General features: G+C 36.1%; 1 protein-coding gene and 1 long non-coding RNA gene across 3 annotated transcripts; both read right to left on the minus strand.

Moving 5' to 3' along the window:
• Nucleotides 1-2,013: 2,013 nt before the first annotated feature.
• Nucleotides 2,014-4,321, minus strand: LOC104110934 (cysteine proteinase COT44-like). Its single transcript, XM_009620508.4, has 4 exons — nucleotides 3,768-4,321; nucleotides 2,818-3,053; nucleotides 2,574-2,711; nucleotides 2,014-2,484 (listed from the first exon to the last, which is right to left on the minus strand). Exons 1-4 carry the CDS (start codon nucleotides 4,255-4,257, stop codon nucleotides 2,218-2,220), a joined length of 1,131 nt encoding a protein of 376 aa, XP_009618803.1. The 5' UTR covers nucleotides 4,258-4,321; the 3' UTR covers nucleotides 2,014-2,217.
• A 5,594-nt stretch (nucleotides 4,322-9,915) lies between these two features.
• Nucleotides 9,916-15,268, minus strand: LOC104110929 (uncharacterized). 2 transcript variants are annotated; one of them, XR_011413522.1, is made up of 5 exons: nucleotides 15,075-15,268; nucleotides 11,100-11,191; nucleotides 10,895-11,013; nucleotides 10,586-10,794; nucleotides 9,916-10,247 (listed from the first exon to the last, which is right to left on the minus strand). It is a non-coding gene; the product is annotated as an uncharacterized lncRNA (long non-coding RNA). The 2 variants fall into 2 exon arrangements; XR_011413523.1 differs by having other exon boundaries at nucleotides 9,916-10,202; nucleotides 10,692-10,794; nucleotides 15,075-15,263.
• Between the last annotated feature and the right edge of the window lie 10,695 nt (nucleotides 15,269-25,963).

Here is a 25,963-nt window from a genome sequence, read left to right on the forward strand (position 1 = left end):
AGCCAGAGGAAGAAGGGTTGGATGCGTCGCATCCAACCTAGAAAAAAACATCATCTTTTGTGCACCCTTAGCAGTGAAGTCGGCCCATAGCGTCCGCCATAGCATCCGAAACTGGGAAGTAGAAGAGAAGGGTGGATGCGTCGCATCCACCCTCGCATGCAAAAACTGGGAAGTAGAAGAGAAGGTGGATACGTCGCGTCCACCCTTACATGCAAAGTTAAGAAATGGAGGACGAGGTGGATGCGTCGCATCCACCTTAGCATCAACCCCTGAAGCCGATTTGGACTAGGGTTAGGAGAACTCTAGCCCACGACTTTTGGACGCAATATATAAGCTTAAAAATGCTTTTTTTAGGGAGGGAGATATTGGAGAAGGAAAGGAAGCTACAACCAAGTTCTAAAATCACGGAATTCGTCTTGAGTTCTTATTCTCTCTTAAGTTTTTGATTCTTATGCACTCTTTTGAAATTTTGGATGATTGCCTGAATATGAGTGGCTAAGAACCCTATTGTTCTAGGGTCATGGGTATACATGAATGTTGATGTTTGAAGTTTAATTTGACGACGTTGAGTTTATCATATTGGGTTATTTATTTAATTCTATTTTTAATTATTTTGCTGAGTAGCTAACAGTGAAATACTATCTACGAATCTAGAGTTGAACTCGAAAGTGGGAACCCTAGATTGCATATAGAAGTAAATAGAGTAAGTTCTCAAACCCGAGCATCGGGGAACGGATTCGCAATTAGGATAGACATATACCTAATTGCCTTACTCGGTTGCAATACAGGAATTGTAAATGCGTTCTTGTTAAACTTAATTCCATAGACATATAGGTATTAAGTTAAATTGAATAGGCGAGTAAGGACTCGACAGATTCTTACGAGTGAAATTAACCCTGTGAATCAACAATTCAGATAAATCATTTAGTTATTTTAAACTAAGAATGCAACATGAATGTTAGATGACCCATGACCCTGGAATATTATATCCTATTGATTGTTATTCAAAACTATTTAAGTATTGTGTTTAATTCTTAGCAATTCATTATTTGATAGTCTTTAGATAGTAATTTAGAAAATTATATATTTTGTTAGAAATATCTTGAATTAATAAGCTATTCGAGTTTGAATTAGTCAAAAGTTAATCATAAGTCTTCGTGGGAACGATACTTTATTCACTACTTTATTACTTGACGACCACGTATACTTGCGTGAGTGTGTTTGGACGCGACAGCTACCAGTGTATATGCTTATGTATAACCCGTGTATATCTATGAGCGTTGAGATGATCCCTTCAACCGTGCATACATGTGTGTGTATATATATATATATATATATATATATATATATATATATATATATATATATATAGATAGATAGATAGATAGATAGATAGATGAGAGAGAGAGAGAGAGAGAGAGAGAGAGAGAGAGAGAGAGAGAGAGAAAGAGAAATTCTTGAGGAGTATTGATTATTTAATGAGTGAGCCTTGATTTTCTTACCATACTTGGATTTTTTTTTCCTTTCTAGGAAAGACAACATATTAACAATATTTAATTTTTTTAAATATTTCATGTTTAGCTAATTTTTCTTGGGATATTTGGAGGAAAAAGTTTTAGGCTCCCATAAAATTGACACTTCTTCCTATTTGGAAAATGGAACCGAAACATCTAAATTTAAATGACAATATTGAGCTATAATACAGAAGAAAGGGGAATTTTTAGACATTTTTTGTCCTACCTGAAATGAATTACTTTGATTTATTTTTAATTTTTTGAAGGGGAAGTAAATAATCAAATTTTAATGTAGTTGGTCATTTACGTGGTCAACCGGTCACCTTATTTCGTGCTTGATGATGTTGGTGAAGTTAATCAAATATCAATAAAAATATTATGTAAGTATTTTCTGCGTTAAAAATGGATTTCATTTTATAAATTAAAAACAAAGAGAAAGGCATGCAAATCTCTCTTTTAAAATCCCATATTCGTCCACGTTCTAATTAGTCAACAGACAAAATCAAAGATACTTTCATTAAACAAAACAACAACAGAAATGCATTTGCAACAAATACCCAACTATTGTTCTTGCGAGTACAATGCCCCCTGAAATTGGAAATATTTACAATATTTAATAATCAACTACAACAAACATCATAACACATCACATAGCTAGCTATGAAATCCCGCTACGCAAGACAGCTGAGAGGATCAGAGTTGTTCAGATACTGCTAATCTTTTCTTCTTTTGAAGTAGTACGTTTATTTATGCCGCTATCCTTAGTGGGATAAGAAGCCTCCGTCATAATTCCACATTTGCCTAAGTGACTCTTCTTTACATTACGCTCCATTTTGACATAGCCATTTTCTCCCCACTTTGTACCCCATGAATTCCTTACAATCCAATAATCCACTCCATCTTCACTATCATAGCCAACCACCACCACACCATGGTCAACTTGTTCTCCACATTCTCCCGTAAACACGCCCTAATAACGGAGACAAATTCATAATTTAGAGTCAATAGATTTAGAACGAATATTATTTTACTATATAGGTACATTTATTTATTTATTACCAAGGAATAGAGCTGAAAAGCCCTGCCAGATGCTTCAATTGCTACGCAAACAGGTTGATGTGCGACAGCTTTCTGAAGTGCTCTTTCATTTCTAGGCACGTCTTCGTAACCATCTATGCTAACAACCTTATAATTTTTCTGTAACATAACAACGTAAAATTAATTAGAATCCCTTATTTTTCACTAAGCAATCATAGCATATTATGAAACCTTTACAAGAATTTTAAATGTAGTATGGACTAACCCGAACAGGATCACATCTGCCTTCAACGCCGCAATAAGGGTAGTGATTTTCAGTGTCAATGCCACCGTTGGAGATGATGAACTCAAAGGCATAGTCCATAAGGCCACCATTACAACCAGAGTTTTGGACTCTGTCGCAATCTACAAGTTCTTGTTCGGATAGTGTGATCATTTCCCCTGTTACAATCTGGTTTATGCCTTCGACTGCTGCCACTGTTGAGAAAGCCCAACAACTCCCTGTAACAGCCCAAACAATCTATGAACAAAAAGTTGACCTGGATAGGCCCAGTCGGCCGAACATACAGAGCAAGCTAGCCTACCCACCTAAAGTGGACATCTTTATCCGTTTAATTAATCATGAGAAATTTATAATTTTAGCCGCTTCCAAAATTAATAATCGATAATATATATATATATGTGTGTGTATTTTCTTTTAATTAGCGAATGCAATTAATTTCGCCCAACTCACCAATTGTATATTTTGCACTTTAATCATGCCCCACACCCATTTTTGCAATCCCAAAAGTTCAATTTTTAGAAGCTTATCTAGGAATTTGAAAGCTTAAAGCATGCAACTGGGAAACGCTATTGGTGTTTAATAATTTAGGGATTTAATCTAATTTAACTATTTCTAACATGTCATGTTCGATATATAATTTAAAGTTAAGATTTTAATTATATACAATAACAACAATTGTTTTACACTATCTAGGCTACTAATCAATATTTGTTAAATAAAATTCTTTATAATTATCTACTTAATTTTGTAAATAATTTTTATATTATCGTGTATGGAATTTGGAACACTTTAGGTTTAGAGTTAAGTTTTGTCCAATATACAAAATTTTTTACACTATCAGGTTAAGTTGATCTACAACAATAATTTTCGTTACAATCATACTATGATAACTTGCAATGTAGTTTAAAAAAACACTAATGAAAAAGACGTACCACAACTCCCTTGATTTTTGATAGGAGCAACGGCGCCTCTCTTCCTCCAATCCACAGAATGAGGCATCAGCTCGTTGGGCCGAGAAGCGTAACGATGGCTTGGGTTTTTGGACTTAACAAAGCGGCGCCTAGCGTCACTTCTGGTGCCCAAATACATGGTCCGGTACTCCTCGTTCGTGAGATCAGCAAATTGGTTCAATCCTACCTTGTACGTACGATTCCCAGAATTGTTATGTTCCTCAATGAACTTCAAATTATCCTTAAAAATCTCAAATCTTTTTTCCTTCTCTCCCAGAGCATTATATGCTTTCCCATGCTCTGCCAGCCATAGTTCGTAAATACCCTTCACCTCCTCATCATTTTGCCATGTCCATTTTTTCATGTTACCAACGTGTTGGTTATTTTTGTAATCTATAATGGACATGTCAATTGCATAGGATAAGGACGAAAAGAGGGCGAAGAGGAGAGTGGTTATTATGGTTTTAGCCATAGCTGACAACTGCAAAGGAAAAACTTACACTTGTAGGGAGACTAAACAAGAATATGCTGAAGGGGTAAGCAAAGATGCTTGAGCTTATATAGATGGAAATTTTGGATATAAAAATTGTTTTTAAGTTTTATTTTGGGGATAATTAAAAAAGAAAAAGCGGAAAGAATTTATGAGTCTGTTTAGATTGGGACCAAAATGCCAGGAATCCGGAGCAGAGGGTCATGGGTTGTGGGAAAGCCAACTGATTTTTTAAGACCAAACCGCCAAACCGCCAAATCACCGAACTTTCATACAAACTTCTTTTTCTTCAAAATCAGTTGGCGTATTATCGCTATTCACCTCGTAAATGAGTTTAGATCTGAAAACATGATAATATAATTAGGGGCAAATGGGACGGGTCGGGTCGGATATAGGACTGATCGAAAATAGATAATGCGAAAACAAATAAATTATCCGACTCGATTCATATTTAATACAGATAAAAAATGGGTTAATTGGCGGATCATATGGATATTCATATTATCCTTGGCTTCTTGAATATGATCACTTTTGGGAGAGGAACCCCCAATTTGACGTTTTACAAATATAAAAGTTAAACCATTAGTTATCAAGTTTCTAAGTAGATAATATGGTTTGATATTCATATTTAACCCGTTTTTAAAAAGTTCATTATCCAACTAATTTTTTAATGAATAATATGGGTGGGTAACTGTTTTCTTTTATCCATTTTGTCACAACTAATTATAATGTTTAATTTTTTGTTTCGGCCGGATTTGAGTTATACTCCATTATTTACTAGTAAATGCAGATTTAGAATTTAAACTTTATGGGTTCTAAATTCTACAAGAATGACGTCAAATGTTAATAATTGAGCTCTACATTTAAAATTTAGATATTTCGAGAATTTTATAAAATAAATAGATCTACTAAGTTCGATCTAACACCCATATATACATATCTTAATTTATTTAAAAAATATTTCTTACATACATAAAGCAGTAACGAATGACAATCTGTATCTCCAGCCAACTGATTTTGTAAGACCAAACTCATCAACAACTGTATGCAGAGCGGAATCGAAACTTAGAGTTTATGGGCCGTGATTTGTCACCGAACTCATAACTAGATTTAGATATTGTATTCGTAAATATATATTTATGTATATTTACTAAGTTTTTAATACAAATAAAAGCTAAACACAGTAACTACTACTACTGTAGTTCCGCCGGCCTGGAATGTATGTACATATTTTTTGGGACATATTATTTACATAGAAATGTATAAAGAGAGTTCTTTCAGCGAAATGAGCTCCGTCTCCGCACCTAAACTACCTTTCTTGACCAAGTTCCATCAGTTATGGGTTGTACCTTGGTGTCAGTTAACCATTAGTGGCTTGCATCGGAACTGTAACAGATGTCTTATGATGTAAGATCAGTCTGAGATCAAAACTAACGGTGCATCTGATCGGCCAGTCTCATATTTCGGCTGCAATTTTTTTTTATTGAAAGTTTCTGCAAAATATTGCTTCGACTTGAAGCTTAGCATAATGATTTTCTGGGAACTGTTGCTAAATTATATTTCTTGGGAAGTAGCTTGTGATTCATAGGCGTCAGTGCCGTCAGCCTTTGTGAATCCGCGATTCATTACTCAAAGATTAGCACCGAATCTTAAGGCGGCTTGATCTTGCAGCCAATAGGATGTTTGGCCTTTGTTTCAAATTCGTGAAATTCAATAAAAGTGCCTTCAATGTTGAACCCTCCAGAATTTTCTTTTACTGTTCATGCACCCTATTGAATCTGATAATGCTTGTTAAAAGTTACTTACTCCGATCAACTTTATTTAATTTTTTTTATTGTTTTTATATATATTAAAGAATTCACTTTTAAACATAAATTAACAATAAAAATAATTATATTAACCTTAATTTGTCAACTGAAAATATAACAAATCTTCCTAGGCTCTTTACTTCAAAGTCAACTTTGGAAAAAAAGAAGTTAATTTTTTCTTGATATCTGAAAAAAATCAAATATTATGAAAAGGAAGAAAAAGACCAAAAAATCAATTAAAATGGATCGGAAGGAGTATAATTTTATTAGATTTGATGCTCGTTAAGATTATTTTTCTAATGCAGTTTGTACTGTATTAATTTTGGATTAAATTGACTTTGCATAAAGGAGTGAATGTATGTATAAGATTTGAATTTAAGTTATATACATTTAATTATCTAATAAGTGACTTCATTGTGTATATATATTTTATTCATCTAGTGTATAGAACTGAACTCGTAAGATTTATATAGCCAAAACACAAGTAATTTGGGATTACACTCCAGTTGATTGTTCAATTGTTTGTGTAAAGTAATATATAAGCCATTAGATTATTGGTAAAATATTCCTCTATAGTCTCGCACAGATAATCACATTCTTTATGAACTCATAGTATCTGGGTGGTAACTGAAATGTGAGCAACTGGGTGTCTGTTTCCGTTTGGACATAAGAATTTTCTCACTTTTTTTCGAAATATTTTTATTTTTTTTCGAAATCAGTGTTTGCCCATAAAATTTTCAATTTTCACATGAAAATAAATTTTAAAATTTTTCGAAAATTCGAAAAACTCCAAAAAACTATTTTTCAAAATTTTCACTCAGATCACTCATAAAACTTCAAAAAAACCCAAAATTATATTCATGTCCAAACACTATTCTAATTTTCAAATCCCATTTTCACTTAAAAAATTTTTACTTTTTTTGAAAATTTTACAATTTTTATGTCCAAACTCCCACCAAGTAAACCTGCTTGAGTGCTTGCTGACTGTGACTGTTTATGGTAGTCAAATTTAGTCAAAGTACGCTAACTTAATCTCCATTTATCTGTTTAACATTTTTGTTCAAAGATAACCATACATAATCTTGAAGATTGAAGATTTAAAAATTATTCTTTCTGTTCATTTTTACTTGTCCATTATTAATTTTGCATACCCTTTAAAAAATAATAATTAAAGTGCATAATTTATCATGATACTCATATTAATTGGTGTATAGTCTTAATAAATTTAAGAAATAATTTGAAATAATTAATTAAAGCTAAAGGCAAAAAAAGAAAATAAATTATTTTTTGTGAACAAATAAAATTAAAAATTTATTTTTAGAATATGGAATTAGTAAAAGTGAACGAGTATCTCGTTAATTATAAATAAGGCAAGAAAAAGCAGGCTCTGACAAAAATACAGCACAAGTCCCAAGAAAGAAACTGGGCAGATTTTTTAGAGTGGTGATGTCAAGGGCGTTACAACTTCAAAGGAGGCACTGTCGACCAAAGAGGTGTTCTAATCTGATCACCGCATCACCATTCAGTTAACTGTTAGAGTTGCACACCCTATCTGTATACGTAGTTAATTATGCATCGAAGGAAGAGTTCGACTAATTGACTCAACACACACCTTAATCTAAAATTATCATGTCGGGGTAACTTTTAAAATTATCGTAATATTGCTAATAGCAAATAACATGAAGCTAATTTTCTTATACTTCATCCGTCAACTTTTACTTGTTCACTATAAACTTTGTACATCCTTTAAAAAATAATAAATAAAGTATATAATTTACTATGATACTCATATTAATTTATGCATATTGTTAATGAATTTGAGAAAATGATTTGAAATTAGTAATTAATACTATTGGTATAAAGAAAAAAATATTATCTTCTCTTAATATGTTAAAAATGACAAGTAAAAGTAAAAATTTATTTTTAGAATAATAGACAATTAAAGTGAACGAATGGAGCAATTTTGTTTCTGACATGATATGATTAGATTTGCTCAAATTTAGCCGTTTCAAAATTGAGCAATTTTGTCTGACGTTAAGTTTTTAGTCTAATACATTATTCCTGCCATTACAAAGGTCTCCTATTCACACTAGACCGCTAGATGAGCTTCAACTTGAGGATAATTTTAAAGGGATTTTTATCTATTTATATTACTAGTTTCTCGATGTGTATGATGAATCATGTAGTACATAGTTCTATAAATTAATATTATTTAAATAAAACTTTAAGTAAAGAATAAAGTACAAATTTTTATGGATCGTGATCAATGAGGATCAATATATAAGGAATTAATTATTTGTGAATGTCAAGACAATCGGATATTGTTTAAGCCTAAGAACATGAACAATCACAGTGTAATTAGATACAGTGTATTTCATCTAATACGTCTTGATAATATATGCAAGTCATAACTTCTACTGCAAATAGTATTATTACTATACACTTGCGTCTAGATATATGTGCGTGACATAGGGCTTGAGGTACGTACTACCCGCCTATACTCCTCATCTTTGAGAACCGTGTGAAGAGAAAGTAGGCAAACGAGAATGAGGTCCTCATACGGAATCACTCACTTACTTGAGCAGTGCCAGAGACCGGGGAATATGTCGAATATGTAAAATTTGACTTTATGCTGGGTAAAACATACATTACCAATTTTACCAATTTTACAGATATGTTGCTTTTTGAATTGTTGGATTGATTAGTACACTAATGAAAAATAGTGATTGTCCAAACGTTCCGAGTTAGAAAGAAATAAAACAATTAGAATAATTAATTTCAATCCATTAAATTTGACATATACGTACATAACATTATTGGCATAATACCTTGTAAATTGAAACTCTAACACTCCAAAAGTCAAGGATTGATTTATCATGGTTCATTCTTTCAAGAATTTTACCATCATTATCAACAAATTCTTCCATAAGGTAACAATAATAAATTACATCAACTTGTTTATATAGTACATCAAATTAACATTTTGTTATGAAAGCTTGTGTAAGTGTAATTTACCTTTAATTTATAACTTTTATTCCCCCGTTTTAATTTAAATGACACAATTTCCTTATTAGTCTGTTCCAAAAATAATGATACATTTATATATTTAGAAACAATTTAACTTTAAACTTTTTATTTTACTCACTTTACCCTTTATGAGAATCTTTTATTGCCACACAAAATATCATGGCTCCACTAAGTTTTTGCCCCTCAAACTTTTAGCACCACGTATTTCAAAAGTCTTTTTTTTTTCTTAAACTTTGTACCAAGTTAAAGTACATCATCTAAATTGAATGGAGTATATATTCTCTTGCTCCGTAGTACTTCAATAAATGGTTCGCTACTACTAACATGTAAACTATACATTTGGAAAGTATAATATTAAAGTTAGTGGATGAGTACAAAGAAGTTATGTGCGAAAATAATTCATAAGTTCTGATAAAGAATTACCATAGACCTTCAATTTTTCAATTGCAGAAAAGCAACAAACAAAAGTAAGTATTAATTAGGAAGACAAAGACTAAAGCACATCGATATGCCTTGTGACCTAGTCACTACAAGAAAATGCTTATTTTGTGGGGTTATTTTGATAATTTGTGACGGTTTTTGACTCCCACAAAATGAATTGTGGCGCTTCTTAAAAATGCCACAGTTATGATTGACACGAGCAATATTGTGGCATCTTTTTGAATTTGTGATGGTTTTTGAAGACAAATAGTGACGATTTATAACCTCCACAATATGATCCCAAAATTCTAAAAATATTATTTTGGGGGGTTTGATAACCCCCGTTATATGATCTCATTATTTTTTTTTAAAATGGATTATAGCATTGAAAAAACAATTTTATTAGATAACCTATAACACAAATAAAATTCCATTACAAATAACTATAATACTAAGCATAAGAAGTTCAAATCTTTATCACACTAAGCTAATACAAACTCATGTAAGGTAACTCAAAAATTTTATTAAAAAGAATGTAACTTAAACATTATCAAATCTAAAATGGTTTTACAATTTATAAACATATAAAAAGCACTATGTATTTGCTTGGTGATTTTCATTGCTGCCACCCGATGATCCTCTTATTCCACAAGTGAAGTAAACATCATCCAACTGAAATAGTGAACTACAAATATTTGATGAGAAACTTATAAACCACTAGCATTTCTCTAACAAAATAGGACTAGTAAACTATAAACTAATAATTAGTTAAATGCAGCATGTTAGTAATGAGAAAATTCTTAATTCACATGAGTCATCAAGGGTGGATCTACTACGTCAACCTCAAACACTAAAGAATACTGGTTATAAAATTACAAATAATCTTTTTCTCTTCAAGTTTTACACAGACAATAGCAACAAGCAAAGACCTTTGAGGAAAGTAAATACAAGAACAAGATTTTTCAGTTCACTTAAACCATCAAGGGAGCTAAGACAACCTCAGATGCTAAAGCACAATGCTTATAGAACTGGAAAAGTAGAAAAATGAATCTCACATAGCCAACGTATCGTCCATGATATTACCAACATTACAGACACATGCCAAGATGCAAATCATGATTCTGGTTCTAGAAGAGATAAAGGGAAAGGAGTGCAACTTACAAATATTTCTCTTGCCCCCTCACTCACATACGATCCAATCTTATTTCTTATGCATAGCAAGACAAATTTGTCCTCGTCCTGACTTTATCCCTGTCTCGGCCATCTAGGTATGAATTTGTTTTTAAGTATAAATAACTTAACTAAACAAGAAGGAATAGTTACATATAAGTAAGTTTAATTGTTAAAGTAAACTAAATAGGTACCATCTCTAACCATTTCAGCCCTTATTCCAGAATTAAGGAACCCAAAAAAGATCTTTCAAAATACAGCTGGGAACTAACCACTCAATAGATCATCTCCAATAAATTTTGCGCCTTCCTTCCTGAGATGGAAAAGAAGAGGCTATTTTGAGCTGAGACATTCATATCACCATTACTCGAAGGAAATAGTAATTAAGCAGCATAATACCTTATTAAAAATATAAATGCAACACCAAAGAAATGTCTTTCTTTTTATAGGATTTCAAGACGAGAAATGATGCCATGTTTTTGCTCTTCTGCCTAACAAATCATTACAAGATGTCAACTAATCAGTTATCAATCAAATGTTTGTTTTCTATTTGAAAAACGCTATAGGCACATCTAATGAAAAACAATGCACAAGCTTGTCATTTACGAAAGGGTGTGCAAGAAAATAACAGAAACTTACTTCAACATAACCATCAAGTAGTTGATCTTATTCTTTTTTGCTTCTTATAGTAAGTGCGACTTTCATCAAATAACAGAAACCTACTCCAACATAACCATCATGAAGAAGAATGCAAAACAGACATATGTCATGTTCATCGAATTACTATTAACATATTTAGTTTTCTAAAATTACAACATAACAATTTGATGGTACCTCTATCGTACTTCAACTACAATTCTTAGAGATAATTGCCAATTTAGCAGAGCTTCTGAAGCAGCTGATTGCTACAAAACAATTTCAAATGCTCCTCTGTTAAGTTATTCACCCGCACACACTATACACCTACATACTGCAGATGCCACCATACACATGCCAACTGCAGATGCTACTGGACTTTTCTTACTAAGGCACATCTAAAACGCTATAGGCACATCTAATGAAAAACAATGCACAAGCTTGTCATTTACGAAAGGGTGTGCAAGAAAATAACAGAAACTTACTTCAACATAACCATCAAGTAGTTGATCTTATTCTTTTTTGCTTCTTATAGTAAGTGTCACTTTCATCGAATAACAGAAACCTACTCCAATATAACCATCATGAAGAAGAATGCAAAACAGACAGATGTCATGTTCATCGAATTACTATTAACATATTTAGTTTTCTAAAACTACAACATAACAATTTGATGGTACTTCTATCGTACTTCAACTACAATTCTTAGAGATAATTGCCAATTTAGCAGAGCTTCTGAAGCAGCTGATTGCTACAAAACAATTTCAAATGCTCCTCTGTTAAGTTATTCACCCGCACACATTATACACCTACATACTGCAGATGCCACCATACACATGCCAACTGCAGATGCTACTGGACTTTTCTTACCAAGGCACATCTAAAACGCTATAGGCACATCTAATGAAAAACAATGCACAAGCTTGTCATTTACGAAAGGGTGTGCAAGAAAATAACAAAAACTTACTTCAACATAACCATTAAGTGGTTGATCTTATTCTTTTTTGCTTCTTATAGTAAGTGCCACTTTCATCGAATAACAGAAACCTACTCCAATATAACCATCATGAAGAAGAATGCAAAACAGACAGATGTCATGTTCATCGAATTACTATTAACATATTTAGTTTTCTAAAACTACAACATAACAATTTGATGGTACTTCTATCGTACTTCAACTACAATTCTTAGAGATAATTGCCAATTTAGCAAAGCTTCTGAAGCAGCTGATTGCTACAAAACAATTTCAAATGCTCCTCTGTTAAGTTATTCACCCGCACACATTATACACCTACATACTGCAGATGCCACCATACACATGCCAACTGCAGATGCTACTGGACTTTTCTTACTAAGGCACATCTAAAACGCTATAGGCACATCTAATGAAAAACAAGCTTGTCATTTACGAAAGGGTGTGCAAGAAAATAACAAAAACTTACTTCAACATAACCATCAAGTAGTTGATCTTATTCTTTTTTGCTTCTTATAGTAAGTGTCACTTTCATCGAATAACAGAAACCTACTCCAACATAACCATCATGAAGAAGAATGCAAAACAGACAGATGTCATGTTCATCGAATTACTATTAACATATTTAGTTTTCTAAAACTACAACATAACAATTTGATGGTACTTCTATCGTACTTCAACTACAATTCTTAGAGATAATTGCCAATTTAGCAGAGCTTCTGAAGCAGCTGATTGCTACAAAACAATTTCAAATGCTCCTCTGTTAAGTTATTCACCCGCACACATTATACACCTACATACTGCAGATGCCACCATACACATGCCAACTGCAGATGCTACTGGACTTTTCTTACTAAGGCACATCTAAAACGCTATAGGCACATCTAATGAAAAACAATGCACAAGCTTGTCATTTACGAAAGGGTGTGCAAGAAAATAACAGAAACTTACTTCAACATAACCATCAAGTAGTTGATCTTATTCTTTTTTGCTTCTTATAGTAAGTGCCACTTTCATCGAATAACAGAAACCTACTCCAATATAACCATCATGAAGAAGAATGCAAAACAGACAGATGTCATGTTCATCGAATTACTATTAACATATTTAGTTTTCTAAAACTACAACATAACAATTTGATGGTACTTCTATCGTACTTCAACTACAATTCTTAGAGATAATTGCCAATTTAGCAGAGCTTCTGAAGCAGCTGATTGCTACAAAACAATTTCAAATGCTCCTCTGTTAAGTTATTCACCCGCACACATTATACACCTACATACTGCAGATGCCACCATACACATGCCAACTGCAGATGCTACTGGACTTTTCTTACCAAGGCACATCTAAAACGCTATAGGCACATCTAATGAAAAAAATGCACAAGCTTGTCATTTACGAAAGGGTGTGCAAGAAAATAACAAAAACTTACTTCAACATAACCATTAAGTGGTTGATCTTATTCTTTTTTGCTTCTTATAGTAAGTGCCACTTTCATCGAATAACAGAAACCTACTCCAACATAACCATCATGAAGTAGAATGCAAAACAGACAGATGTCATGTTTATCGAATTACTATTAACATATTTAATTTTCTAAAACTACAACATAACAATTTGATGGTACTTCTATCGTACTTCAACTACAATTCTTAGAGATAATTGCCAATTTAGCAGAGCTTCTGAAGCAGCTGATTGCTACAAAACAATTTCAAATGCTCCTCTGTTACGTTATTCACCCGCACACATTATACACCTACATACTGCAGATGCCACCATACACATGCCAACTGCAGATGCTACTGGACTTTTCTTACCAAGGCACATCTAAATCGCTATAGGCACATCTAATGAAAAACAATGCACAAGCTTGTCATTTACGAAAGGGTGTGCAAGAAAATAACAAAAACTTACTTCAACATAACCATCAAGTGGTTGATCTTATTCTTTTTTGCTTCTTATAGTAAGTGCCACTTTCATCGAATAACAGAAACCTACTCCAACATAACCATCATGAAGAAGAATGCAAAACAGACAGATGTCATGTTTATCGAATTACTATTTAACATATTTAGTTTTCTAAAACTACAACATAACAATTTGATGGTACTTCTATCGTACTTCAACTATAATTCTTAGAGATAATTGCCAATTTAGCAGAGCTTCTGAAGCAGCTGATTGCTACAAAACAATTTCAAATGCTCCTCTGTTAAGTTATTCACCCGCACACACTATACACCTACATACTGCAGATGCCACCATACACATGCCAACTTCAGATGCTACTGGACTTTTCTTACCAAGCATAGGTCTCTGTTTTGCTTTTAAAGAGACTAAATTGGAAGCAGCTATTTTAATGACTCAAACTAATAAAGCAAACTACAAAACTATAGTGGAAAAGGTTTTCAGTTGAGATAACTATTATAGCTGTAACTTTTCCATGGGAAATTTTCTTTTCCTCAAATTCTTCAACCTAAATACCAATAACAAGTTCAACCATAAACCACCAAAATACACTACTAAAGTTAGTGAATATTGAAATTAAAATTTATCGCGAAAACTGAAATATTATACTCCAATACAACATGGAAAACTCAGGTTCTTGAGAATTCAGTGATGACTTCGCATGAAATTGAGCCCTAATTTTGCTTTGAGGGAGTGCTGACCCGAGGTACGACCTCCTATTTTAAGAGCATTAACCAGAGCTATAAGAGAATCAAAACCCTAAACTAGAAACAAATGAAATTAAAGGGGAAGGAACTTACAACTTCCAGCCTTAATTAAGCAACCCCCATTCGAACTTCCCGACTCAAACACTAATCAACGAACATACCAGTGGATGGCTTCAAGCTTAATCAAGCAACCACCGCGAAAGAAATTGAAAGCAGACTTTTTTGGGTTTTTTCTGGCCGCGCTATTGAGCATTTAGGGTGATTATATTAGGGTTGATGGTATTTGGGGAAAGTGAGTGCAAGTGAAAAACAAAAGACGAAAATTTTGGGGGGAAATGGAATAAAAACGAGGGAAATATTGCCGCGCTTGTTTTCATTTAAAATTAGAAAGAATTAAATATATTTTAGGTCACAATCCAAAAAATAATTTGTTCCGATAAGTAAATACTTTACCAATAATAACCTCCTTTTTTCCGCAATGGAAAATATAGAACAAACTCACAAAATTTAAGAGTAATTCATTTCATATTCAAATAGCTGAAAGTAATGTATTTGCGGAGGTTATCAAAAACTTTCACAAAAGAAACCCTACAATAAGATAATTTTGTGGAGGTTAGAACAAAAACGCCACAAATAGAATATATAATGGGGTATTCTACAACCCTCACAAATAAGCTGCCACAAAAAAGAATTATTTTGTGGGGATTGGCACAAACACCACAAAATAAATATATAGTGGGGGTTTTGTATAACCCCAATAAATAAACCGCCACAATTTAACATATTTTTTGTAGTGGTACTGGAATTCAAAAATACATTCATCATTAGGGAACCCTATTTTTATTTTTCTTCCTAATTTTTACTCTTTTAATTTGTAAAACTGATGTATCTTCGTCTTCCGTGCATAGTTTGGAATATTGCTAAAATTAGTGATGTCCATGAGTATAATAATTGGACGGTGATTGAATAGTCAACCGATATATTAATTACATGTAGTTGATGTGTTGGCCAGAAGATCAGCAGATTAGTATTAGTTTGGGCTATGTAGCACATTATTTTATAATGCACAAATCGTAATAGAAGTATATACTTTGTATACATCATGAATGCTTCTAAGTTCTAACTTCTACACAGTTGTGCATAATGGATATAAAGGATACTACTAACTTGGATAAAAAGAAACCTACTTTTGACAAGCACTTTTGTATACAGTGTAGCCTATGTACCCCATATAATATGTTAACTAGTAATAAAGAAAAGAATGATAATTACCGATGATCAATAAATTATTATTAATGATTGAATTATATCGGAGTGATTTTTAATTATGAAAGAACTTAACTTAAATTACATCATCTATTGATCCAACAATTGCACACACAAGTATTATATAGATGTTTAAAATTTTGACATTAATATCTAAGAACTTTCTTTGACCTTTTTCGATTCTAATTATCCAATCAATTTAGCAATGTAAGGTGAAGCAGTCACCTCAAAGGAAGGCCTTTAAATTCTAAAATATTGTACTTTTCATGGGCTTCTAAAAGTGGAAAAAAATAATTATTCTTGAACTTAATATTGTACAATAGAATAAATTGTAACTATCTATAAAAAGAGAACAAAACCTTAACCTCTTCAAAATAATATTATAAGAAGTAACATAATTGTCAAATGAAATACACATAAGAAGCACATTGTAACGACCCGACCGGTCGTTTTGAATATTTGCACTTCGTTCGGTTGTTTGAGGGTATGAGTAGCTCCGTATGATGTGCTTTAACTTGTGTGAATCATCGGTTTTGGATTGTAGGTATTTCGGACTTGTGTGAATGGTTCCATTAGTTTCGTTAGGTGATTTTGGACTTAGGAGCGCGACCGGAATGTAATTTGGAGGCTCGTGGTAGAATTAGGCTTGAATTGGCGAAAGTTAAAAATTCGGTAATTTCGATCAGCAGTGGAAAAATTGATATCGGGGTCGGAATGGAATTCCGAAAGTTGAAGTAGATTCGTAGTGTCATTTGTGACATGTGTGCAAAATTTGAGGTCATTCGGACGTGGTTTGGTTGGTTTCGGCATCGGTTGCCGAATTTAGAAATTTAGAAGTTCTTAGGCTTGAATCCGAGGGTAATTTGGTGTTTGGATATTGTTTTGAGTGATTCGAAGGTTCGATTAAGTTTGTATGTTGATATATGACTTGTTGGTATTTTTGGTTGAGGTCTCGAGGGCCTCGGGGTGATTTCGCGTGGTTAGCGGATTTGTCAAAGTTGGAAAATGCAGCTGAAGCTGCTGCTACTGCTATTTCCGCACGTGCGGAAGGAGGAGTCGCAGGTGCGTTTGGAGAAGTCACAGATGCGGAAATGGAAAGCCAAGGCCGGGAACGCAGGTGCGAAGAATTGGCCATATCTGCGAGCCCGCAGGTGCAAGGCCTTGAGCGCAGATGTGGAAAGGAAGAGTTGGGCCGGTTCCGCAGAAGCGGAAGTGTTATGCAGGTGTGCGCCCGCAGGTGCGGAACCTGGGGTCGCAGGTGTGAAATTGAGGGCGTAAGTGGTTCTCACAGGTGCGAGGATTCGACCGCAGGTGCAGTTCCGCAGGAGCGGACATATGGTCGCAGGTGCGACAGTGCTGGGCAGAAAAAGCCCCAGCTCGTGTGTTTTGTCTTCATTTTCCATTTTTGGATTTGAGAAACTCGGGAGAGAGGCGATTTTTTGAAGGTTTTCAAGGAGCAACGTTGAGGTAAGTGATTCTAACCCATAATGGTATAAAGTTTGTGAATCTATGGCTTTGCTCATCATTAATTAGTAGGATTTTGGAGTGAAAGTAGGGGGTTAGGGCTTAGAATTCTTAAGAGTTTAATTTAAGGATTTGAGGGACCAAACGATGTCGGATTTTGATGAATTTGGTATGGTTAAACTCGTGAGTGAATGAGCTTTCTAGTTTTGTAAATTTTGTCGAAATTCGAGACGTGGGCCCAAGGGCCGGGTTTGAGCCAATTTCGGATTTTGGTCTAATTTGATAGTTTTTCTTGGGGAATTCATTCCATTAGCATATATTTATGGTATTGTACTGATTGTAAATAGATTTGGAGTATTTGGAGGCCGAGTCCAGAGCGGAGTAGAGATTTGACCGGTTTGAGGTAAGTAACGATTGTAAATCTAGTCCTGAGGGTATGAAATCTCAGATTTCGTATCATTCTACTATTTTGAAGTGACGCACATGCTAGGTGACAGGCGTGTGGACGTGTACTGTTGGGGATTGTAACTTGGTCCGTCCCGTAGCAACTGTAAAGTTGCATATTTTGTGGAAATTATATGATACTTATGTGTTTTTAGAAAGAGTTTCTGTTAATTGGGTTGAATGCCATGTTTGGGCCTTGTACTAGTATTGTTTGGACCCTTAGGGGCCTTTTCTTACTATCCTCTCACTGTTTTCGATTGAAAATCTATACTCAATCATGGTTATACCTGTTTACTGCATAACTCAGTTTTATTACTCGATTTTGATGAATATAAATGTTGTTTTGGGCTGAGCACCCTATTTTTACTGAAATGCCCGAGTGGCTTGAGAGGTTTATGACTGAGTGAGGCCGAGGGCCTAATTTGTGAGGATATTTATGGGATCGGGATGCACCCCGCAGCATGTTTGATATAGGCCGAGGGCCTGAGTGATTATGCCATGATTTGGCTTGATATAGCGTTTGGGCTGAAGGAGCCCTTCCGGAGTCTGTACACACCCCCAATGAGCACAGGTACCTACTGAGTGCGAGTGCCGAGTGCCGAGTGCCGAGTGCTGAGTGACTGGGAGGCATGAGTGATTGTGAGGTATGCTCGAGTGGCAAGAGTGATTGTGAGGTATGCCCGAGTGGCAAGAGTGATTGTGAGGTTTGCCCGAGGGGCTGTATATGAGTGATGCTTTGCCCGAGGGGCTGTATATGAGTGATGCTTTGCCCGAGGGGCTGCTTATGATTTAAATTTTTTTGCACACCTTTGCATTTTTCCTCTGATTGAGAGCTGTTGAAAAATATCCTTAAATGATTTTTTTACTAGAACTGGGTTTAAACGAGATATTTTGATTCAAATCCTGATTTTAAAAGCATGAGGTATTTTACTGAGATTTCATGATATGAATGTTATATGCTTTATTGCTCGTCACTACTGCTCAGTTTTTATTTATTGTTGTTACTTACTGAGTTTACGTACTCACGTTACTCCCTGCACCTTGTGTTCAAATCCAGGTGTAGTTGGACACGGTAGCGGTTGTTGATTGTTCTGGTTGCAGATTTTCTCGGAGATAGCAAGGTAGTTGTTTGGCGATCGCAGCCCCTGCCCTTCTCCCTCTTATCTTCCTCTAGTTGTATTTAGCTATTTTCCAGGCTGAGTTAGCCTTGACATTATTAGACAGATTGTAGTAGATGCTCATGACTAGTGACACTCCGATGTCGGGCTTTTCCTTCCACACTTTTATTTTGTTTTGAACTCCTTTACAAAGGGTTTTATGTTAAATAACATTAAAATTATCTTTGAAATGAAAATATCGGTTTATTTTGGAAATTAGTCGGCTTGCCTAGTTCCACGATAGGCGCCATCATGACAGGGGATAGTTTGGGTCGTGATAGATTGGTATCAGAGCCTAGGTTACATAGGTCTCACAAGTCATGATCGGGTTTAGTAGAGTCTTGCGGATCGGTACGGAGACGTCTGTACTTATCTTTGAGAGGCTGCAGAACCCTTAGGAAAATTTCACTTTCTTGTATTCTATCGTGCGAAATTAATTCAGCTTGAAACATAACTCTTTGAATTCCTTCCACGCATTCATATGCGCACATGAGCGCTCGGTATCAGTTGTGCATCGCCGACTTGTGATTCTATGAAAGAGGTTCGAGATGTGTATTATGTGTTTTGTTGATGGGCTAGTCTGGAGGACTTGAGGCCAGGTTTAAACCGAAGTTTTGGCTCGGTAGCTTCAGTTGTAACCTGTACATTTGGACTCATATGTCCGGTAATGCCCCTACGAGTGGAATTCGTGGCTCGATGAGCAGTGGAATGGTTTTTTGATGAGTATGATGTAACTGTGGGATGTGTTAAGACGATTTGAATGTGACGAGAAGTGTTTCCTTGAAATGTAAAGGAAGGCCATTAGGCGCTTGATTTTCGTTTTAATGTGATGTACGGTCTCGAGTGTGAATGTTTTGAAGGATCTTTCAGGTTGTTAAACTTTGGGGCAAATTAAATTCTCATGTCTTGTCAAAGAGTTCAGACTCAAGAAGAGTAAGTGATTGTGTAGTAATTGTGGTTGCGAATGGGTATTTTTGATGTTGATGGATCGAGAAAGATGATCTTCGAAGAGACTTAGAGTCGGTAACATTTTATATGTTCAGGTGCGACAGAGATACATTTCGATTTGATGCAGCAGTTGGGTAGCAAAGTATGAGGGAAGACATGACGGGAAGTGTTTCGTGGTGGTTGAAGTACTAGTAGGTCAAGTAGGAGAAGTAGAGGTTGAGAAGTTTCTTAAAGGAGATGATTTAACCGAAGTAAGAGTGGCAAACTAGCATATGAATTCACTAGTAGGGTAGTCGTGCGCCTTGAGAAAGTGTAGAATGGTTTGGAATCGTGTTAGTATGTGAATCGGCATGCAGACTCTATTTGGAGTAATGGTTAGTTTACAAAGGAAAATTGAATATGGCAGAAAGGAGTGTGTTTGAAATGAATAGAGGCGTGAAGATCTAATTATCATGTCAGGTGCAATATGACTTGAGTTCGGAAGGTATTGTTGACGTACAGTTGATGTCAATAGGGAAAGTACAAACTTATACAAATGGTGGGCGAGCATGAACTCAGGAGAATTTACGGATTTAGTGGTCGTTGCACTCAGTGCAGTGTCATTGGAAGATGTCGGTAAGGAATTCCACATGTGGGTTATCTCCCATGTGCAGCTAGCGGTGGCGTGATGTTGATGAAGCTTTTGCGAGGAATATTACTTGCTACCCGGTAGGAGGTCGTGTGTGTGATTTTGGCTGGAGATTCAGAATGTTCATGAAAGGCTTAATAAAAGACTTCGAGAAGTTTGGCAAGTTAACGGTGCGAGACCTTGGTAATTGAGAAGGAGAAATCCTTACGGGTTCTAATTTTATATAATTGCAGCTTAAGGCTAAGTGGGGGAGTCTGTTATTGACGAGTTGATTGCACGGTTATGGGTCGTATTAGTTTCAGTTCGGGGTATACCGGTGAATCAGTTATGACTTGCAGAGATTGAGATCGAGGATGACTCGGGTTAAGGAATTTCTGGACACAAGTTGTATTACACTTTATGGTTATAAGAGGACCATAAAATAATTGAGTAGTTATTCACAGAGAATGTAGTGTACATGGAGCGGGAATTTTCTCGATTGCGTAGGAGTGTGGGTTACTCTTTATTCCCTTGGGTGTTGGTGTGCTAATGGGGCACAGGTCGTTTTGGTCCATTTGGTCGGTTAATTCGAGATTTGAGTAGAGTGGATGACTCTCGAGAATGGTTCCAATGTATTCAAGATTTATAAATATGGCTAGAAAACTGGGAGTTGCATTGAACAGTGTTGGGACTCGTGGCATCTTATATCATTGTGAATTATGCATTTTAGTATCAAGAAGGTGAAGGAAACAGTTTTAGGTTCACATAAAGTCTCTTCGGAGTTAGCATATTTGGTTGTGTAACCTTTGAAATACATAAAAAGGGAATTCGGTGGCTTATAAGCTTAGGGCGGCGTGACTCTATGCTAGAGTTCGTAGGGTAAGTTTTAGTTAAGGATAGTAGTGTTCTAACAAGGAAAAAGTAGCAATTTGAAGGCAATTTAGAAAAAACTTGGAGAAATAGGACAACTTGGTAGTAGGTTGGGTTAGCATAGTAATGGGTATGATCGGTTCTTTGGGTACTTATGATGTGGCTAGTATCTACAGGTGTTTCGTGGCAATGCTCTCAAATTTGGCAACTTGTGTGGCTTGGTGGAGTTAGAGGAATTCAGTTCAGATAGCTTGGTTATGTGAAAATGGATTTCAAAGTGTTCATGATGGGTTCTACCATGGTTTGAAGCGGATATTTTCTACTGATGTATGGAACGTGTTGTGTGTTATGATTTCCTCCCAGAAAGAAACAAGAAAGAGGTTTTTAACTAATAAAGTATGTAATTTACTAGTGACTCAGAGTTGATAATGGAATTCTTATGCTTGTCACATGATGGCATAATAGATGTGTTGTGTTGTGCAGGAATAGGATTTACATGTATAAGGTCACAGTTCAGTTTTGAAGGGAAGGACATAAATTCTTAGGCAGCATGAATGGTTTCCGATGACTAGGTAAATGATATTACTATCTGGTATAGCTTGATGAGAGTGTACATTTCAGAAGGGGCAGTGTGTTTTGATTTATGGGTACTTCGCTGGTATTGCGGCACTCTCCTGGTTGATCGACTGTTGATATTCAAATTTTTGCCAGGTGGCACGGAAGAATTTTTTTAAAGTATTTCTCGTGGGATGATTGTATATGAGAGAGGTTTTAGGAATTCAGGCGGTGGAGGTGGAATCAAATATGGTGATTCATGTGTTCTATGGAATTAGAGATTGAGAGTTCTCAGGAGTAGATTGTTTCATGGCTGTGGACTGTGAAGTTGTGGCAGGAGCTAGCCAGATGATAGAAGGTGTTATGATTCCGGCATTGTGGACTTTCGGAGGTTGTTTATCTATTGGTGGCTGACCATAGTTGATTTGGGGCCAATTGGTAGGCCCAATTAGGATGTGTATTCTACACCGAGCCGGATTGATTGGCTACATACTGCTATTGTTGAAGGATGTGCCATTCGGTTGATCTGAAGCTTATTCGTGTTCTGAAATGATCTGTGAGTTACTCTTCTATGCTACGAGGAGTTGTGATTCGTCGGTTATATGCACGTATGGTGTGGTTCTATTGTGGCCTTATAGCGGAATTTGAGCGAGAATAGTATTGGATATTGCTTGGTTGATGACGTATTAGTTATGTTCTTTCGGGTTTTATGTGGCATGGTATCATTTACTTCTCGGTGGTTATGGTAATACACTTTGGGTACTTGATGTCGAATTGCGCATGGTTATTGATTTTAGCAGGGTGGCTAGAGGTGTTTCATATGGACCAGTATTTAGATAGGGTCGCGTATTGCAGCAGAGTTATGTGGAAATATGATCCCTTGTGTAAGATTCGTATGTTATGGTTTTGCGGTGTGTGATGGGTTCTTAGCATTGCGTCGGGGTGGTACTCGTCGAGCTTGCGGAACGGTTCTCCTGTTTGGGTTATTGTTACGATTGTGTACACTTGGAATGCTGCTATCTGGTGCACGGATTGCACGGGGTGTGGCTTTAGATTGTACTGATGTGTCATGTCACTAGAGTGGTCGTGTGGGATGAGACGAGGTCATTGGGCCTAAAATAGATGCTATCGGATTTGATTGTGGTATAATTGGGAGGATAATATCGGAAGTCGGCTTTGAAATTGGCTATAGTTCTTGTAGAAGGAACGGGAGCTCCATGACTTGTTGGCCTAATGAATGGTTATGAATTTGGTATGTTTCTTTCATCATCGGCAGTGTACGAAGGTTTTGAAATGAGGTTTTGTTTGATATGATGTTATTACCGGCACTGGGTTGATTTGAGTCGATATTGTGATTGGAAATCATTGCTTTGAGCATTCGAGATATGCGATTTTTGAATTTGAGTATTTGAGTTATGGTTACGGCTTTTGGTACAGATTGTTCAGACTTATACTGTATGTAGATGCAAACTTCTCATCTTATAGGAAATTTCGGATGTTGGAAATTTGATTCGAAGGCTTGTGGGCTAGGTTGAATTTAGAAATTTCAGTTATGCTGTGCTATCGTACCTTTATGGGATAAGGTGACTTGGGATCACCTCCGGGTATGTGCATGGGAAAGATACACAGCGATTTGATGGCTTTTGGAACAACTCTCAACACGTTCGAGGACCAACATATGTTTTAGTGGGGGAGGATGTAACGACCCGACCGGTCGTTTTGAACATTTGCACTTTGTTCAGTTGTTTTGAGGGCATGAGTAGCTCCGTATGATGTGCTTTGACTTGTGTGAATCGTCGATTTTGGGTTGCAGGTATTTCGGAATCGAATTGGAAGAAAGAATTTTATTGTTGAAGCTTTAAATTAGGAGAGTTGACCAAAATTTGACTCTTTAGCATTTGACCTCGGATTGGAATTCTGATGGTTCCATTAGTTTCGTTAGGTGATTTTGGACTTAGGAGCGTGACCGGAATGTAATTTGGAGGCTCGTGGTAGAATTAGGCTAGAATTGGCGAAAGTTGGAAATTCGGCGATTTCGGTCGGCAGTGGAAAAATTGATATCGGGGTCGGAATGGAATTTCGGAAGTTGGAGTCGGTTCGTAGTGTCATTTGTGACGTGTGTGCAAAATTTGAGGTCATTCGGATGTGGTTTGGTTGGTTTCAGCATCGGTTGCCGAATTTGAAAATTTAGAAGTTCTTAGGCTTAAATCTGAAGGTAATTTAGTGTTTGGTTGTTGTTTTGAGTGATTCGAAGGTTTGACGAAGTTTGTATATTGATATATGACTTGTTGGTATTTTTGTTGAGGTCCTCAGGGCCTCGGGGTAATTCCGGGTGGTTAGCAGATTTGTCAGAGTTGGAAAATGCAGCTGAAGCTGCTATTTCCGCACCTGCGGAAAGAGGAGTCGCAGGTGCGAGGTCGCTGGTGCGTTTGGGGAAGCCGCAGATGCGGAAATGGAAAGCCAAGGCTGGAAACGCAGGTGCGAAGAATTGGCCGCATCTGCGAGCCCGCAGGTGAGAGGCCTTGAGCGCAGATGCGGAAAGGAAGAATTGGGCCGGTTCCGCAGAATCGGAAGTGTTACGCAGGTACGGAATTGAGGGCTTAAGTGGTTCTCCCAGGTGCGAGGATTCGACCATAGGTGTGGTTCCGCAGGAGCGGACATATGGCCGCAGGTGCGACTGTGCTGGGCAGAAAAAGCCCCAGCTCGTGTGTTTTGTCTTCATTTTCCATTTTTGGATTTGAGAAACTCGGGAGAGAGGTGATTTTTCGAAGCTTCTCAAGGAGCAACGTTGGAGTAAGTGATTTTAACCCATAATGGTATAAATTTCGTGAATCTATGGCCTTGCTAATCATTAATTAGTAGGATTTTGGAGTGAAAGTAGGGGGTTAGGGCTTAGAATTCTGAAGAGATTAATTTAAGGATTTGAGGGACCAAACGATGTCGTATTTTGATGAATTTGGTATGGTTAGACTCGTGAGTGAATGAGATTTCTAGTTTTATAAATTTTGTCGAATTTCGAGACGTGGGTCCGGGGGCCGGATTTGAGCCAATTTTGGGTTTTGGTCTAATTTGATAGTTTTTCTTGTGGAATTCATTCCATTAGCATATATTTATGGTATTGTACTGGTTGTAAATAGATTTGGAGCATTTGGAGGCCGAGTCCAGAGGCAAGAGCATTGCGGGGTAGAGATTTGACCGGTTTGAGGTAAGTAACGATTGTAAATCTAGTCCCGAGGGTATGAAATCTCGGATTTCGTATCATTCTACTATTTTGAAGTGACGCACATGCTAGGTGTCGGGCGTGTGGGCGTGCACTATTGGGGATTGTGACTTGGTCCATCCCGTAGCAACTGTAAAGTTGCATATTTTGTGGAAATTATATGATACTTATGTGTTTTTAGAAAGAGTTTCTGTTAATTGGGCTGAATGCCATGTTTGGGCCTTGTGCTAGTACTGTTTGGACCCTTAGGGGCCTTTTTTTACTATCCTCTCGCTGTTTTCGATTGAAAATCAATACTCAGTCATGGTTCTACCTGTTTACTGCATAACTCAGTTTTATTACTCGATTTTGATGTATATAAATATTGTTTTGGGCTGAGCACCCTATTTTTACTGAAATGCCCGAGTGGCTTGAGAGGTTTATGACTGAGTGAGGCCGATGGCCTGATTTG

The sequence above is a fragment of the Nicotiana tomentosiformis genome, chromosome 2, assembly GCF_000390325.3.
Source record: "Nicotiana tomentosiformis chromosome 2, ASM39032v3, whole genome shotgun sequence".
Lineage (NCBI taxonomy): Eukaryota > Viridiplantae > Streptophyta > Magnoliopsida > Solanales > Solanaceae > Nicotiana > Nicotiana tomentosiformis.

Bases quoted from the DNA above. Each gene is read 5' to 3' on its own strand.
- LOC104110934 (XM_009620508.4), bottom strand. From the start codon at position 4,257: ATGGCTAAAACCATAATAACCACTCTCCTCTTCGCCCTCTTTTCGTCC. The intron at 3,054-3,767 runs GTACGTCTTTTT...GGGCTGTTACAG, and splicing joins CAAAAATCAAGGGAGTTGTG to GGAGTTGTTGGGCTTTCTCA. The intron at 2,712-2,817 runs GTTAGTCCATAC...GTTATGTTACAG, and splicing joins GCAGATGTGATCCTGTTCGG to AAAAATTATAAGGTTGTTAG.